The 18,255-nt window shown below is 46.3% G+C and overlaps 1 protein-coding gene across 1 annotated transcript; it reads right to left on the reverse strand.

Moving 5' to 3' along the window:
• Positions 1-824: 824 nt before the first annotated feature.
• Positions 825-10,125, reverse strand: LOC130121797 (phospholipase A2, minor isoenzyme-like). Its single transcript, XM_056290698.1, has 4 exons — positions 10,049-10,125; positions 8,498-8,645; positions 6,193-6,326; positions 825-1,118 (listed from the first exon to the last, which is right to left on the reverse strand). Exons 1-4 carry the CDS (start codon positions 10,095-10,097, stop codon positions 1,000-1,002), a joined length of 450 nt encoding a protein of 149 aa, XP_056146673.1. The 5' UTR covers positions 10,098-10,125; the 3' UTR covers positions 825-999.
• Between the last annotated feature and the right edge of the window lie 8,130 nt (positions 10,126-18,255).

Consider the following 18,255-nt stretch of genomic DNA (forward strand, 5'->3'; position numbering starts at 1 on the left):
GACAACTCCATCACATTGAGGGGAGGATGGACGGGGCCATGTACCGTGGAATTCTGGACCAACACCTCCTTCCCTCAGTGAGAGCGCTGAAGATGGGTCGTGGATGGGGGTTCCAACACGACAACGACCCAAAGCACACCGCCAAAGCAGCCAAAGAGTGGCTGAAGAAGAAGCACATCAAGCTTCTGGAATGGCCTAGCAACGAATAACAAGACTGACTCAAGCCTCGTCAATACAGTGTTTACTATATCAACATGACACACACACGTGTAGTGTTTACTATATCAACTAATGCAGTCTAGTGTGAATAAAAATGAGCATGGAGAGGAGTGTCGAGCTCGAAGACAGTTTTATTGTTGTTATATGAGCAATTATTGATCAGAGAAAGTTAACCACAGATTAAAAAAAGCAGTGGAGCTATCACCCTCAATTAGCCCACTGTTTAATAAATTTAACTATTTATCTATCTATCTATCTATCTATCTATCTATCTATCTATCTATCTATCTATCTATCTATCTATCTAGTATCTATCTATCTAGTATCTATCTATCTATCTAGTATCTATCTATCTATCTATCTATCTATCTATCTAGTATCTATCTATCTATCAATCTATCTATCTATCTATCTATCTATCTAGTATCTATCTATCTATCTATCTATCTAGTGTCTATCTATCTATCTATCTATCATCTATCTATCTATCTATCTATCTATCTATCTATCTATCTATCTAGTATCTATCTATCTATCTATCTAGTATCTATCTATCTATCAATCTATCTATCTATCTATCTATCTATCTATCTATCTAGTATCTATCTATCTATCTAGTAACTATCTACTAATTGAATGTCAGAATGAGTGTTGATACATCATTTTGGTACAGTAGTCATCACTCTCAGGAAGAGAGAGAGAGAGGGTAGAAAGAAAAGACAGATATCTCAGTTTAAAGTCGGTAGTCACTGTGTGCATGAGGTTTATTTGCATTGGTATTTATTTGCATTGGTTGCTGGGCAGGTGCTCATGTTCGGGGTTCCAGGTGGACTTGGCAAAACATTCAGCGGCCTTCCTGTCACACTCACAGATGAACATCTCACAGTCGTCATTTTTCCCTGCAGGTGAGAAAACCATGATGAGAAAACATGATAAGAAAACCATGATGAGAAAACATGATAAGAAAACCATGATGAGAAAACAATGATGAGAAAACCATGATGAGAAAAGATGATGATAAAACGAGGATGAGATAATTATGATGAGAAAACCATGATGAGAAAACGAGGATGAGAAAATGGCGATGAGAAAACATGATAAGAAACCATGATGAGAAAACGAGGATGAGAAAACGAGGATGAGAAAAAATGATGAGAAAACAAGGATGAAAAAAATGATGAGAAAACGAGGATGAGATAATGACGGTGAGAAAATCGTGATGAGAAAACTGTGATGAGAAAATGATGGCGTGAGGCTGAGAAGGTGGCCAGACTACCATGGAGTTCAGGCCTCATGCCCACACGGCAGTGTGTTGCACAGTTTGTCAGAGGTCTCCATGTTCCATGTTCATGCCATGACCTCTTGTCCCTTCAAACAGTGAGTCTCAGTCTCAAGGAGAAGGTGGCTGATCTGAATTCAGATCAAGAAGCTAAAATGAAATCCGTCACAGCCATAATCACCCTACCACAGACGGGACGGTGATTTAGATTGTTTCAGATAGTTTTAGTTTATGCTTCAGTTCAAATCATGTGTACAAAACTGCACGTTGTTTGTCTGATTCTTCTTTGAGCATGGAGGCCTGTGTTAGCTCAGGCTGAGTAAACATCCTGTTGGAGATGGACAGAAAACTAGAATCATATCAGCTGTGTTCACCTCCTGTAACACCACTGTGAGACGGGCGTGTCAGACATAACGACATGCCAATCAATAAAGTAACACCACTGTGAGACGGGCGTGACAGACATGATGACATGTCAATCAATAAAGTAACACCACTGTGAGACGGGCGTGTCAGACATAACGACATGTCAATCAATAAAGTAACACCACTGTGAGACGGGCGTGACAGACATAACGACATGCCAATCAATAAAGTAACACCACTGTGAGACGGGCGTGACAGACATAACGACATGCCAATCAATAAAGTAACACCACTGTGAGATGGGCGTGACAGACATAACGACATGCCAATCAATAAAGTAACACCACTGTGAGACGGGCGTGACAGACATAACGACATGTCAATCAATAAAGTAACACCACAGTGAGACGGGCGTGTCAGACATGATGACATGTCAATCAATAAAGTAACACCACTGTGAGACGGGCGTGACAGACATAACGACATGTCAATCAATAAAGTAACACCACTGTCAGACGGGCGTGACAGACATAACGACATGTCAATCAATAAAGTAACACCACTGTGAGACGGGCGTGACAGACATAACGACATGCCAATCAATAAAGTAACACCACTGTGAGACGGGCGTGACAGACATAACGACATGCCAATCAATAAAGTAACACCACTGTGAGATGGGCGTGACAGACATAACGACATGCCAATCAATAAAGTAACACCACTGTGAGACGGGCGTGACAGACATAACGACATGCCAATCAATAAAGTAACACCACAGTGAGACGGGCGTGTCAGACATGATGACATGTCAATCAATAAAGTAACACCACTGTGAGACGGGCGTGACAGACATAACGACATGCCAATCAATAAAGTAACACCACTGTGAGACGGGCGTGTCAGACATAACGACATGTCAATCAATAAAGTAACACCACAGTGAGACGGGCGTGTCAGACATGATGACATGTCAATCAATAAAGTAACACCACTGTGAGACGGGCGTGACAGACATAACGACATGTCAATCAATAAAGTAACACCACTGTCAGACGGGCGTGACAGACATAACGACATGTCAATCAATAAAGTAACACCACTGTGAGACGGGCGTGACAGACATAACGACATGCCAATCAATAAAGTAACACCACTGTGAGATGGGCGTGACAGACATAACGACATGTCAATCAATAAAGTAACACCACAGTGAGACGGGCGTGTCAGACATGATGACATGTCAATCAATAAAGTAACACCACTGTCAGACGGGCGTGACAGACATAACGACATGTCAATCAATAAAGTAACACCACTGTGAGACGGGCGTGACAGACATAACGACATGCCAATCAATAAAGTAACACCACTGTCAGACGGGCGTGACAGACATAACGACATGTCAATCAATAAAGTAACACCACTGTCAGACGGGCGTGACAGACATAACGACATGTCAATCAATAAAGTAACACCACTGTCAGACGGGCGTGTCAGACATAACGACATGTCAATCAATAAAGTAACACCACTGTGAGACGGGCGTGACAGACATGATGACATGTCAATCAATAAAGTAACACCACTGTGAGACGGGCGTGACAGACATAACGACATGTCAATCAGTAAAGTAACACCACTGTGAGACGGGCGTGACAGACATAACGACATGCCAATCAATAAAGTAACACCACTGTGAGATGGGCGTGACAGACATAACGACATGTCAATCAATAAAGTAACACCACTGTGAGATGGGCGTGACAGACATGATGACATGTCAATCAATAAAGTAACACCACTGTGAGACGGGCGTGACAGACATAACGACATGCCAATCAATAAAGTAACACCACTGTGAGACGGGCGTGACAGACATAACGACATGTCAATCAATAAAGTAACACCACTGTGAGACGGGCGTGACAGACATAACGACATGTCAATCAATAAAGTAACACCACTGTCAGACGGGCGTGTCAGACATAACGACATGTCAATCAATAAAGTAACACCACTGTGAGACGGGCGTGACAGACATGATGACATGTCAATCAATAAAGTAACACCACTGTGAGACGGGCGTGACAGACATAACGACATGTCAATCAGTAAAGTAACACCACTGTGAGACGGGCGTGACAGACATAATGACATGCCAATCAATAAAGTAACACCACTGTGAGACGGGCGTGACAGACATAACGACATGTCAATCAATAAAGTAACACCACTGTCAGACGGGCGTGACAGACATAACGACATGTCAATCAATAAAGTAACACCACTGTGAGACGGGCGTGACAGACATAACGACATGTCAATCAATAAAGTAACACCACAGTGAGACGGGCGTGACAGACATAATGACATGCCAATCAGTAAAGTAACACCACTGTGAGACGGGCGTGTCAGACATAACGACATGTCAATCAATAAAGTAACACCACTGTCAGACGGGCGTGTCAGACATAACGACATGTCAATCAATAAAGTAACACCACTGTGAGACGGGCGTGACAGACATAACGACATGTCAATCAATAAAGTAACACCACTGTGAGACGGGCGTGACAGACATAACGACATGCCAATCAATAAAGTAACACCACTGTCAGACGGGCGTGACAGACATAACGACATGTCAATCAATAAAGTAACACCACAGTGAGACGGGCGTGACAGACATAACGACATGTCAATCAATAAAGTAACACCACTGTCAGACGGGCGTGTCAGAGATGATGACATGTCAATCAATAAAGTAACACCACAGTGAGACGGGCGTGACAGACATAACGACATGTCAATCAATAAAGTAACACCACTGTCAGACGGGCGTGACAGACATAACGACATGTCAATCAATAAAGTAACACCACTGTGAGACGGGCGTGTCAGACATGATGACATGTCAATCAATAAAGTAACACCACTGTGAGATGGGCGTGACAGACATAACGACATGTCAATCAATAAAGTAACACCACTGTGAGACGGGCGTGACAGACATGATGACATGTCAATCAATAAAGTAACACCACTGTGAGACGGGCGTGACAGACATAACGACATGTCAATCAATAAAGTAACACCACTGTCAGACAGGCGTGACAGACATAACGACATGTCAATCAATAAAGTAACACCACTGTGAGACGGGCGTGACAGACATGATGACATGTCAATCAATAAAGTAACACCACTGTGAGACGGGCGTGACAGACATAACGACATGTCAATCAATAAAGTAACACCACTGTGAGACGGGCGTGACAGACATGATGACATGTCAATCAATAAAGTAACACCACAGTGAGACGGGCGTGACAGACATGATTACATGTCAATCAGTAAAGTAACACCACAGTCAGACGGGCGTGTCAGACATGATGACATGTCAATCAATAAAGTAACACCACAGTGAGACGGGCGTGTCAGACATAACGACATGTCAATCAATAAAGTAACACCACTGTCAGACAGGCGTGTCAGACATGATGACATGTCAATCAATAAAGTAACACCACAGTGAGACGGGCGTGTCAGACATAACGACATGTCAATCAATAAAGTAACACCACTGTCAGACAGGCGTGTCAGACATGATGACATGTCAATCAATAAAGTAACACCACTGTGAGATGGGCGTGACAGACATGATGACATGTCAATCAATAAAGTAACACCACAGTGAGACGGGCGTGACAGACATAACGACATGTCAATCAATAAAGTAACACCACTGTGAGATGGGCGTGACAGACATAACGACATGCCAATCAATAAAGTAACACCACTGTGAGATGGGCGTGACAGACATAACGACATGTCAATCAATAAAGTAACACCACTGTCAGACAGGCGTGTCAGAGATGATGACATGTCAATCAATAAAGTAACACCACTGTGAGATGGGCGTGACAGACATAACGACATGTCAATCAATAAAGTAACACCACTGTCAGACAGGCGTGTCAGAGATGATGACATGTCAATCAATAAAGTAACACCACTGTGAGACGGGCGTGACAGACATAACAACATGTAATTCATTAAAGTGATGGGAGGGTTTAGGTACCAAATGAAGACTTAGAAAAAAAGGTACCGAATAAGAAACAGGCTAGCAAAATACCCTTTGTACCTTAATAAGAAACAACAACAGCTTTGATTTGTACACTGCATTTCAAGGAACCCAATGACACTTTACACTACATAAGAATAAAAATGAATAGATAAATAGATAAAAACAAGTAATAGAAAACATTCAAGTTTCTAAGGTCAGGAAAGGGGGAAGGCTGAGGGTGGCGCCGGGCGGTACTCACGTCCACAGGTGACCTTTTTGTCATCGTCGTCGCAGTCGTAGTGGTACAGCTCGGTGTAGGGGTTGTCCAGCAGGGGCCAGCACTCATCGTGCTGCATGGCATCACTGTAGCACTGGTCATGCACCTGGCAACACCTGCCGAGGCAAGAGAGGACGCCTTAAATACACTTACACAGACCCATAAGACCAAGTAACAAGAGTCCCTGAGGCTGCCGGACGATGAAGAAGGTGCTGCACTGACCTGAGCTACACCATGACACTGAAGGAGCCATCAGAAAGTGTAGTATAAATACACGAAATTATTAGTATTACCATTATCATTGGTTGGAGTAGCAGAATAGTGCTAGTAGTAGTAGTAGCAGCAGTAGTAGTAAAATACATTCATGTCATCAGCAAAGACAACACATTTCAACATGTTCGATATCTTTTATATATCGTTTAAGTACAGAATGAACAGTTGTGGACCTAAAACCGAGCCCTGAGGTACACCACAAGTAGTATCCATGCATGACGGTTTATGCTCACTTGTCTTTACAGACTGCTGCCTGTTACTTAAATACATAGCTGCACCACCCCTCTGAAACCACACCTTTAACTTTATCTATTAATCTGTTGTGGTCAGTAGTGTCAAAGGGTTTTTTAGGTCTGTAAATATTCCCACAGCAAACTTTTCTGGTCTATGCAGTTAATTGTTTCTTCAGTTAATTCAGTGAGCAGCGGAGATGTGGCTATTTGGTTGGACCCCGTGCTGGCTTTCAGTCAGCAGATTGTGTTTCTCAGTGAATTTGTCTAGTCTAACAGCAACTAGTTTTTCTAGTATTTTGGAGAATTGGGACAATAATGAAATCGGTCTGTAGTCTGTAAATTGGTGTGTATCTCTGGTTTTACATAAGGGCGTAGCTTTTGCGATATTAATTTTGCTTGGAACGTTACCAGAGTGAAAGGACGTGTTGTAGATGTGGGTTAGTTGTGTAGCAATACGTTAGATTAACTCCTGCCATATCAACACCATTCCAGACAGTAGCTTTTTGTTCTTGCATTTGTTTACATCGTCCAGGATGTCCTTCTCTTCTGCCGCTCTGAGAAACATGGCACTTGGGTTTCTGTCCCCATCATCACCGTCACTCCCCTCTGTGATTGTTTGTGTGTCACTGATTTTTCCTGCCACACATTTACAAAGAACCTGTTGAAGCCATCGACCACGTGAGCAGGTCCTCCATGTTGTTTATAGGCTTGTCCTCATCTGTAAAGGACTGAGGGCAGCTTGGGCTTCTAGAGCCGCTTCTAATAGCACTGTTCAACACCTTCCATATATACTATATACTACCTGCGGTGTTGTTTTACTGGTCTCTAACTCTTTATTGTAGTATTCCTTCCTGCATTTCCTCATCATGGTAGTTAGCTTGTTTTATATGTTTTGTATTTTATTTCTGCTTCAATGGTTCTGTGCTTTATGAATTCTTAGTAGAGCTTATATTTTTATGAAAAGCTTTACGTAGTCCCATGAACTATCTTTGTATTTCTGTTTACTGTTGGATTGTTCTATTGGGCAATTTTTATCATATAAGGATTGAAATGTGTTTAGGAATGAATCATAAGCGTTGTCAGTGTCTTCTTCTTTGTGCACTGTATTCCAGTTATGTGTTAGTAATTCATTTTTTGAAAGCATTCATGGAGTCCTCTGTTCTTACTCTTACATATTTAATGTTGTCGGGACTTTGTTCTTCCTAAAATTGGAGCCATAGACAGTAAAACTGGTAGATGGTCACTGGTGTCATGTACTAAACGCTGCTGTCAGTGTGGCCTTCTGTAATGCGTGTGAATATGTTGTGTATGGCACGGTGGCACGGTGTGGTGTGGTTCTGCTAGGTCTAGTGATTCTAGGATATAAACCCAGACTACACATTGTGTTAATGAACTTTCCTGTCTTTTTGTGCTTATTTGGATCTAACAGGTTTGTAATGAAATCCCCACAAATGAATACATCCTTTTGTGTTGATTATGAATATGTTTCTTCTCTCCAGCCCTTCAATATTCCAATGTCTGTTCCCGGGTATCTGTTTAGACAGCTCACAATTACTGCTTCCTTGTTAGCCATGAAGGTTTCTATTGTAACGCACGCCATCGACCGCTGTCACCATGCTTTGTGCCGCCTTACGAGTGAAGCTTTCATCTGCACATGAAGCCACAGCTGCGCCATTCTGGTTTTTCCTGTTCATACAACGTCACTTCATATCGACATCCTTCTCGGGGCTGAACCTGAGAAGGATGTCGACTTCCCTTTATTAGATGCAGTTTTTCCAGACCTGTCAAGTTCGTCCACGGGGGTACCGGAGCCTCCCATGCCACAGTAGCAGCCGTAGTCGGCGTAGTCCAGGACGGGCCAGCTGTCAGGCATCACACACAGGATCATTTTTCTGAACTGGTTTAGAGCCCTGTTGTTCAAGGCCTGGGCTGAGAGACAACACACATACACGCAGCAAACACATGGACACACACACACACACACACACACACACATTAAAAGCATGACAAGCTGTTAGCATTACAGGAGCAGGTGAAGCCACAGCTCCGATCCCGCTCCAGGGATGTTACAGCTGTTCTCGGTTGCGTACACACATCCAGGGAATCATGGGTAACTACTCTAATGCTCACACCTTCTTCTGGTCTTCTCTGGTGAATGGGTTAACTATTTCTCACTGCTTTCACACTGTTTTCTTTGAGTTTCAACACACTTTTCCACACAGTTAACACACTTCTCGGAGAGAGACCCGAAACCTAGTAAGCATGTCAACACATGGCAGACACTCAGTAGCAGCCCACTGAAACTGCTCCCTCACTCCTCCATACCGGCAGCACCTGTGTGAACTCTCCGAGCACAGTTCATCAGCTAGTTCTCAACCTGCACAAGAGGTCAACAGACTGACGTTGATACCAAGCATGGACCAACAACCTCAGCGAGGACGAGGAAGAGGTCGTGGTAGAGGCAGAGGGACCCCGGTCAGGGGACGTGGCGTTCGTGTAAGACGCGCTAATGAAACTAGGGCAACAGTCATTGGCCCTCATGGCCTGTCCATGAGAGAGGCGGGCCAAAGGGTTCAGCCGAGCCTGAGCCGCCATACTGTGGCATCAGCTGTTCGTACGTTCCCACATGAAAATAGGGAAGTCACTTTGCCGGCCTTTACAGCCACTTCACTGGACTGTGCTTCACTGTGTTTGCACTCTTGGCAACGACCATTTCTACACTTCTGTAAAGTGTGTTGCCACAATACAATGCAGTGCTGTAGTTTCCCTGACAGAGTAACTGACTTTCAAAATATACAATTTGAAATACGTTCTGCAGCAGTATATTCCCTAAGCAGGAGTGCTCAGTACAAAACCCCAGTTGCAGTGTGGTTGTCAGTGGTAGAACAGTCAGCCCTGTGAGGGGCTGTACACAAGCCAAAGGGATGGTTACAGAGGTTGGCATTGATAGCTGTAGTTTCCCTTGTGTTATCCACTGTGAGATACATGAGAAGACAAACATTTTCAGTTGAGCACAGACTGCAGGTTTTGATGGAAGTGTTTGGTTCTGATGGGTGCGTGACAGGTTTTGATGGGTGCGTGACAGGTTTTGATGGGTGTGTGACATGTTTTGATGGGTGCGTGACATGTTTTGATGGGTGCGTGACAGGTTTTGATGGGTGCGTGACAGGTTTTGAGAAGGCGGTGTAGTTCCGCAGACCTCACATGCGGTGTTGGTCGTTGGGTCTGCTGTTAAGGGCTGTGTGTGAGCTGTTCTGAAGAGGTAAACTGTGAATGGAAAAGACAACCTGTAGCATGCATGACGAAGCAGCAGCAGCAGCAGCAGCACTCACCAGCGCAGAGGCCCGCGGCCAGCAGGAGCACAGCCTGGAGCAGTCTCATGTCGTGAGTCGAGCGGGCGGGCAGAGGTGTAGTGTGTGTAAACATACGGTATGGCTGCCTTTATACTAGGCGTGCCAGCTGGGGGCCGGCCCCCGTCAAACGCTCACGCCACACGTGGTCATGTAGTTTACACAGGGCCAGTCCTCGGAGCCGCATGTGAGCCAGCAAATGTAGGCACAGGTAGAAAATCCCACGCTGTGTGAACTCCTGCTGAACCCTGCACGTTTACAGGCCCGCTGGTTTGATCTGCAGTCTAGACACAGCGCGGCACTCCAACCCCCTGGACCTTGTGTGCACAGACCACCTCCACTCGGTGCATCAGGGTACCTGTGCTCAGCACACCGTATACACTCAGGGGAGCGCCATCATCTCATCACATGCAATGGCCGGGCTAAAGAAGGCAGCCACGTGTAGCAAGCACACACACACACACACACACACACACACACACACACACACACACACACACACACACACACACACACAAGGCTGTATCAAACCATATAAGACACAAACTGGTGTGTTGGAAACTGTATGTGTATTTTGGCAGCGACGCCATTTCCTTTGCCTCTTATTAGACATGGGATAAAAATAGCGAAGGCACACAGGAAGTAAGACGCCGCCCCCCCCCCCCCCCGCTGCCCGTGCCTGCGCGGGGTGCTGAACCAGGGCCTCGTCCTGAGCGAGACAGCGACCTGTGTCAGCATGTGGTCAAAGACAAATATCAGGCTGCACAGAACCCCGGCAAGGTCCCGAGCCGCGTAAGAGTTTCCACCATATGCACGAGCAGGTGGAAAATCCCACGGCCGAAGGCCAGGCCGGCCTCGGTACTGTGACAGCTTGAGCTGAGAGAGGGACCGGCGCTCAGGAGCACTTCAGCAGTGGGTCTTGTGACGCTTGTTTGGCTCCACACGAGACAGTATTATCAGCATGACTAAGAAAAGGGGTTTTTCAACCAGATTTCTTGGTGACCCGTGTAAAACAGTGGCACTGCGAGTGACAGCAACACTTATGGTTCAGCTCATCACCCGCCTACTGCACTAACTGGACCGGCTGGATCAGAACCAGAATCACAATCAGAAACACTGCATTTGTCGTTTCATTTCATGCACTTGTGAACATGAAACAAAACGTCGTTTCCCCAGCCCACAGCAGTGTAACACAAAGACAAACACACATCCAAAAACTACAAGAACACACATATCCAACCTAACACATATATCTAAACTAGCACACATGCCTTAGCGAAGAGGCTACCCCGTTAGAATTGTGCCCTCCTGGTTTACCCATAGTTGTAGTTGTCGTTCTGTTATGTTGTGTAACTTTGGTACTGCAACCATGATCAACATTGTTGTTCAGGTAGATGACAGCCATGCATTATTCCACATTTCTCTTAAGTTCCCGTCTCTGCGTGACTTCAACAAAGGAGACTGAAAGGTGACCTTTGTTACTAATTCCACATTCGCCACACTGGTGTCAGCAGTGGGATGGCAGCTAAAACCCACAAACCGAAGATGGCAACGCCCAGAAATACATTCAGCGAGGAGCTCTGCCAGACTGAGGACTTCACTGGGCGTCTTGAAACAGGACTTCCCCGGGGGAAGAACACCGACGTTCGGAAGAAGATGCCCTGCGGAGGAAGGGCTGACGGAGCCAGTGCTCCCCATCCTACAGGGCCCGGCACGGCCGGCCGGCCGGCTAAGCCACTCGGAGGCATTTCATCCCCGACCACATGTACGCCGCCATTACGTCACCAGTCACCGTCGCCACGTCACTGACCAACATCACTACAACACCAGCACCCCCTGCTAATGCGATGCTGCCATCATCAAGGATCTTCAAGCTCCCACGGTATGCGGGCATCACGGCCCTGGAGCCATGCCTAGCTCAAGTAAAACTGACAGCAACGTACAACCATTGGAGCACCCAAGACACTGCTGCTCCTGTTGCCCTGGCGCTCTAAGGGAACGCGCTGCAGGTATTGCTCGACCTTACGCCATCAGAACAGCAGGATTACGAGACACTGGCCGCTGCTTTGGAACAACGCTTTGGTCAACGGGTCTCTACTGACAGCATGCGAGACCGACTGGCCCGCCAGCGCCGCCAAGAGGGCGAGACCCTGGGAACCTATGCAGCAGACGTGTGCTTCTTTGCACATCGTGGCTACCCCACTTTTGATCCGGCAGCTCATGAAGAGTTAGCCGTGTGCCTTCATCCAGGAGCTCACCCCAGAGAGGTTGAGGGAGCACCTCTGCACCTACGACCTTCAAGACTGTGTTGGAAGAGGCAGAGAGGGTGGAGGCTGTGATGGCCCCACACAACCAACTAACACCATCAGGCTGAGGTCAACAAAGATGAGGGAGACATCGAAAGAGGGGTCGTCTGCCAGGCTCAATAGCAACCACACCGAAAGCAACCAGGCCGACGCCGACCACCCTTCAGAACCTGGACGCCTAATGATCCATGCTACCGCTGTGGAGAAGCGGGGCACATGGTCCGTGACTGCCCTGCCCCAGCACCATGACACCATAGTGCTCCCTAGTTGGAAAACTAGAGTGGGGTGGCACCGCGGGGAGACTGCCACCCAGCCAACCGACCATATCCCCCATTGAGAACTCTTCCCAGATCGGCAAAGTGGGCCACGTACACGGCCTCTACCTTTGCTGCTCCATTGAGGGACACCGCTGCTGGGCCCTTGTGGACACAGGGTCCACCATCTCCATTGTGAGTCCAGGGATGCTGCCAGAGACAAAGTGGAGGCCAACCACCTGTAAAATCAGAACTGTGACCGGGGAACTAACTGGCATGCTGGGGAAGACATTACTGCAGGTGCATGCAGGGAAAGCCGCAGCCACTCACGAGTTTTGGTTGGCTGAAATACAAGACCACTGCATCATCGGCTGGACTTGCTGACTCGCTGGGGGGCTCTGGTCGATGTGTCGAGTAATGCCATTCACCTCTTTACCAACTACTTTATGCGGTCCCAGTCGGTTCGATGCGCCCGAAGAAATACACAGCGATCAGCGGCGGAACTTCGAGGCACAGGTGTTCGCTGAAGTGTGTCAACGCATGGGGGTGAAGAAGACCAGAACAACGCCCCTCCACCCCCAGAGCAACGGACTGGTGGAGAGGTTCAATTGTACGCGCACAACACAACTTGCTACTGTCACCCCACGGCACCAGCGAGACTGGGACTGTCATCTACCCCTGGTACTGTGGGCGTACCGGTCGGCAGTACAAGAAAGTACCGGGTGTACACCGGCCGCGCTCATGTTCAGGAGAGAACTGCAGACCCCTGTGGAATTAGCCTTTGGCACGCCCCCTGGTACTGACCTTCCCAAGATACCCGGCTTCGAGTACCTGCGGGACCTCCAACAACGTCCGGCTGAGGCACACGAGTTTGCCCGGCAGCATCAGGAACAGGCAGGTGCGAAACAAACGCGGGCTTATGACGCTCGTTGTCAGGGCCGCTCCTTCAGCCCGGGAGCGAAGGTGTGGGTCTTCAACCCAACTCGGAAGAGAGGAGTCTCCCCCAAGCCAGTGGGTGGGGCCCTGTGATGTTTTCGAGCAGCTTTTAGATGTTGTGTACCGGGTGAAACTGTGTGTCCGGGGGCGGGTGGTAGTTCTGCACCTGGACCGTTTGGCACCTTACCGCCCCTTGGCTGAAGAACCTGCAGATCAGTTTAGCCCACCCGGGACGGTCCCTCCTACACCCACAGGCCCTACCAACCGGACAGACAGTGGGGAACAGGGACCCGCGCCTCCGTGGCAGCGGAGACGGCTTCCCCCTCGCTATAGGGACTTTGTTGTCGGCTGAGGACAGGCGACACGCTGGAGGGGGTAGTGTAGCGAAGAGACAACCCCGTTAGAATTGTGCCCTCCTGTTTTACCCATCAGGCACTGCGTTCAGATTGTCAGTTATGTTATTAAATGTTTTGCAAGTGTTTTATGTGGTTGCATTACTATTTACTGTGGTATAATTGTAAGTTATGTGTACCTTTGGTACTGAAACCATGATCAACATTGTTGTTCAGGTAAATGACTTCCATGTATTGTTTCGCATTTCTTGTAAATTCCCGTCTCTGCGTGAGCTCAATAAAGGAGAATGAAAGGTTACCTTTGTCACTACTTCCACGTTCGCCACAGTATTATCAACTTGACTAACAAAAGGTTTTTCAACCAGTTTTTTCTTGTTGACACATGTAAAACAGTGGCACTAAGAGTGTGTAGTTGTCACTGACAGCAACACTTAGGGTTCAGCTGATCACCCAGCCTACTACACTAACTGGATTAGAATCAGCTTCAGAATCAGAAACACTGCATTTGTCGTCTCATTTCATGCACTTGTGAAAATAAAACAAAACGTCGTTCCTCCAGCCCACAGCAGTGCAACACAAAGACAAACACACATCCAAAAACTACAAGAACACACATATCCAAACTAACACATATGTCCAAACTAACACACATATCTGAACTAAAAAAACTAAATAAATCACTGTCCAGGAGAACGAACGCCAGCCAGGATGACTGTCGGTCTGCACGGGCTAGCAGTTAACTTAGCCTGCCCCGCTTCCAAATCCTGTCAGACCACCCTTGGTGTTTCCTCCTTGAGCACAGCTCAGGTCGGGGCGTGGTCCTTCGGTCCACAGGATGCAGCACACCAAGCTCTCCAGTCGATCCAACACCAGCTCTCCCAGCCAGACATCTTCGACACACCTCCCCGCACTCCTCATGATGAAACTAAAACACAATCAAGGCCAGGCGAGGCCGCCGCCAGACCGCCCGCGGTGTTATCAGAACTGCCGGTCTCCATTAGCTAGCAGTTAGCTTAGCCTGCCCTGCTTCCGCATCCTGTCAGACCACCCTCCGTGTTTCCTCGTCGGGCGCAGCTCCAGGCGGGGGCCGTGGTCCTTGGGTCCACCGCATGAAGCAGACCAAACTCTCCCAGCCGATCCAGTGCCAGCTCCCCCAGCCATCAAACGAAGACAAAACTTCAACGTAGACGTGGACAAAGACACTGCATGGACGGTACCGATTGAGGCTGCCGCAAACGGGAATTTGTGCTGTTTATAATCATTATAACCGGATTACAACTGAATTATAACTGGATTATAACCTGATTATGAGGCAAAAAGGCCCAGTAACTGGAAGGTACCGGGTGAGGCCGCCGCAAATGTGAATTTGTGGTGTTTATAATTATTATAACCGGATTATAACTGGATTATAACGGGATTATAACTGGATTATAACCGGATTATAATTGGATTATAACCGGATTATAGCTGGATTATAACCGGATTATAACTGGATTATAACCGGATTATAACGGGATTATAACTGGATTATAACCGGATTATAATTGGATTATAACCGGATTATAGCTGGATTATAACCGGATTATAACTGGATTATAACCGGATTATAACGGGATTATAACTGGATTATAACCGGATTATAATTGGATTATAACTGGATTATAACTGGAGTATGAGGCAAAAAGGCCCAGTAACTGTTGCTGTCAAGGTCAACATAAACGCTTATGAGATTACTGTTTTACATATATCAATGAGATAAAGCAAGTTAACCTAACATATTGCTAGTCCTCTTGAGACTCTCAACTGTACGGGTCCTTGGTGGTGTAGTGGTCTAAGAATCGGCTTTGTGTCGATGCAGTTGCCCACTGGGGACCGGGGTTCGCGCCCCGGTCTTGTCAGATCTGACTATGGCCGGACTCGACGAAGCAGCAATAACTGGCAACGCTGTCTTGGTTAGGGGGGCAGAGTCGGCTTGTGTTCGTCACATGAATGCGTCTCTGGGTGTGTCGGAAAAAGCAGTGGTTCGGCCTGGAGTCGCCTTGTCACGGAGGTGGCGAGGCGTCTCCTTCGAGACTGCCGGCCAGAGGGATGCAGTTGGCGAATGCACGCAGTACGAGGGTGGGTGTTTGAACTAGAATAGGGATCGATTGGATTGGATTTGTTTTTCATGGAACCTGCAGGAATGATTATGGGCCCGATGTGAAATGGCGTCTGTGGCGCCGGGGCGGTGCAGCCTTGACATCTGCATTTATAAACCTGCTGTTATCCAACACTTCTCCTCTGACACCCCAGCTATGTTTCTACATGGGCATCTACTACAGACTAAACAAGGCAGGGGAAGGCTATATCAGATCCTGGTGTTGGGAATCAGGAATCAGGAATCAGGAATCAGGAACACTTTATCTGTCGTTTCAGTTCATGTACAGAACCGTCGTTTCCCCCAGCCCTACCCTTACAAAAACAAACAGTATACTTGGTTTATTTTGTTAAGTAAACTTAAGTAAACTTCAAGTTCAAGTATATGTACTAGTAGTATACTTGTAAGTATACTTAAGTATAATTTTGTTTAGTATATCTCTGATAAGTACTTAAAATGTAAACTGAAAGTATACTGACGGATTTTTAGTTTAAAATAAAAATCTGTATTAGAGAACAGATGTGAGCTAGCTGAGGGCCACCGCACACAGTAAAACCATGTAACTCTGCTAGTCAGGCGGTACACTGTAGTTACCTTAAGAGCCACAAGGTGTCACTGTATGTGTGATGCACATTTATGTGATTACGGTCATGTGATGTACAGTCATGTGATGTAGTCATGTGATGTGCAGTTATGTGATTACAGTCATGTGATGTACAGTTATGTGATGCAGTCATGTGTACAGTCATGTGATGTGCAGTCATGTGATGTACATTTGTGATTGCATTCATGTGATGTAGTCATGTGATTAGTCATGTGATGTAGTCATGTGATTAGTCATGTGATGTAGTCATGTGATTAGTCATGTGATGTAGTCATGTGATGTACATTTGTGATTACAGTCATGTGATGTGCAGTCATGTGATGTACATTTGTGATTGCATTCATGTGATGTAGTCATGTGATTAGTCATGTGATGTAGTCATGTGATTAGTCATGTGATGTAGTCATGTGATGTACATTTGTGATTACAGTCATGTGATGTGCAGTCATGTGATGTACATTTGTGATTGCATTCATGTGATGTAGTCATGTGATTAGTCATGTGATGTAGTCATGTGATGTACATTTGTGATTACAGTCATGTGATTAATAATGTGATGTACAGTCATGTGATGTACATTTATGTGATGCAGTCATGTGATGTACAGTTATGTGATTAGTCATGTGATGTACATTCATGTGATTACAGCCATGTGATGTAGTCATGTGATTAGTCATGTGATGTAGAGCCATGTGATGTAGTCATGTGATTACAGCCATGTGATGTAGTCATGTGATTAGTCATGTGATGTAGTCATGTGATGTACATTTGTGATTACAGTCATGTGATTAATAATGTGATGTACAGCCATGTGATGTACATTTATGTGATTGCAGTCATGTGATGTACAGTTATGTGATTAGTCATGTGATGTGCAGTCATGTGATGTACAGTTATGTGATTAGTCATGTGATGTGCAGTCATGTGATGTACATTCATGTGATTACAGCCATGTGATGTAGTCATGTGATTAGTCATGTGATGTAGAGCCATGTGATGTAGTCATGTGATTAGTCATGTGATGTACAGCCATGTGATGTAGTCATGTGATGAACAGCCATGTGACGTACATGTGCAGAAGCAGGAAGTGTCTAACACACTCTGGGACAACTGCATGTGCATTGCATTTGTGGACCGGCCCACAACTTCCAAAATAAACACGGGCCCTTGAATGTATAATGTCCTCTTGAATATAAAGCTCTCACCAGAAGAGAAAGGTGGACACATCAGCCTTAGCAAAGCTCCTCCTCACGCTTCAGTATCTCAGAGGCAAGTGCAAACACTCTTGCAGGCTCCATTGGTTCGTTTGAAATGTGCACAGAGCATCACCACCGCCTCCACCACCACGTTGTCATGGCGTCACCACCGCCTCCACCACCACGTTGTCATGGCGCCCGTCTGTCATGTGGTGTCGTCACTGGTCCCAAGATCAACATTTCATCAACTAAATTCAACTCTGAATCAATCTTAACATCTAAAATATCTGTTTCAAAATATCTTGGACCTCTTTTAGTCTCAAGTCAAGTCGCGGGGATCGTCAGTTCGAATCCCCATGTTAACTCCGGCTTGGTCGGGCGTACAACTGGCCGTGTCTGCGGG

This window comes from Lampris incognitus, chromosome 12 (assembly GCF_029633865.1).
Source record: "Lampris incognitus isolate fLamInc1 chromosome 12, fLamInc1.hap2, whole genome shotgun sequence".
Lineage (NCBI taxonomy): Eukaryota > Metazoa > Chordata > Actinopteri > Lampriformes > Lampridae > Lampris > Lampris incognitus.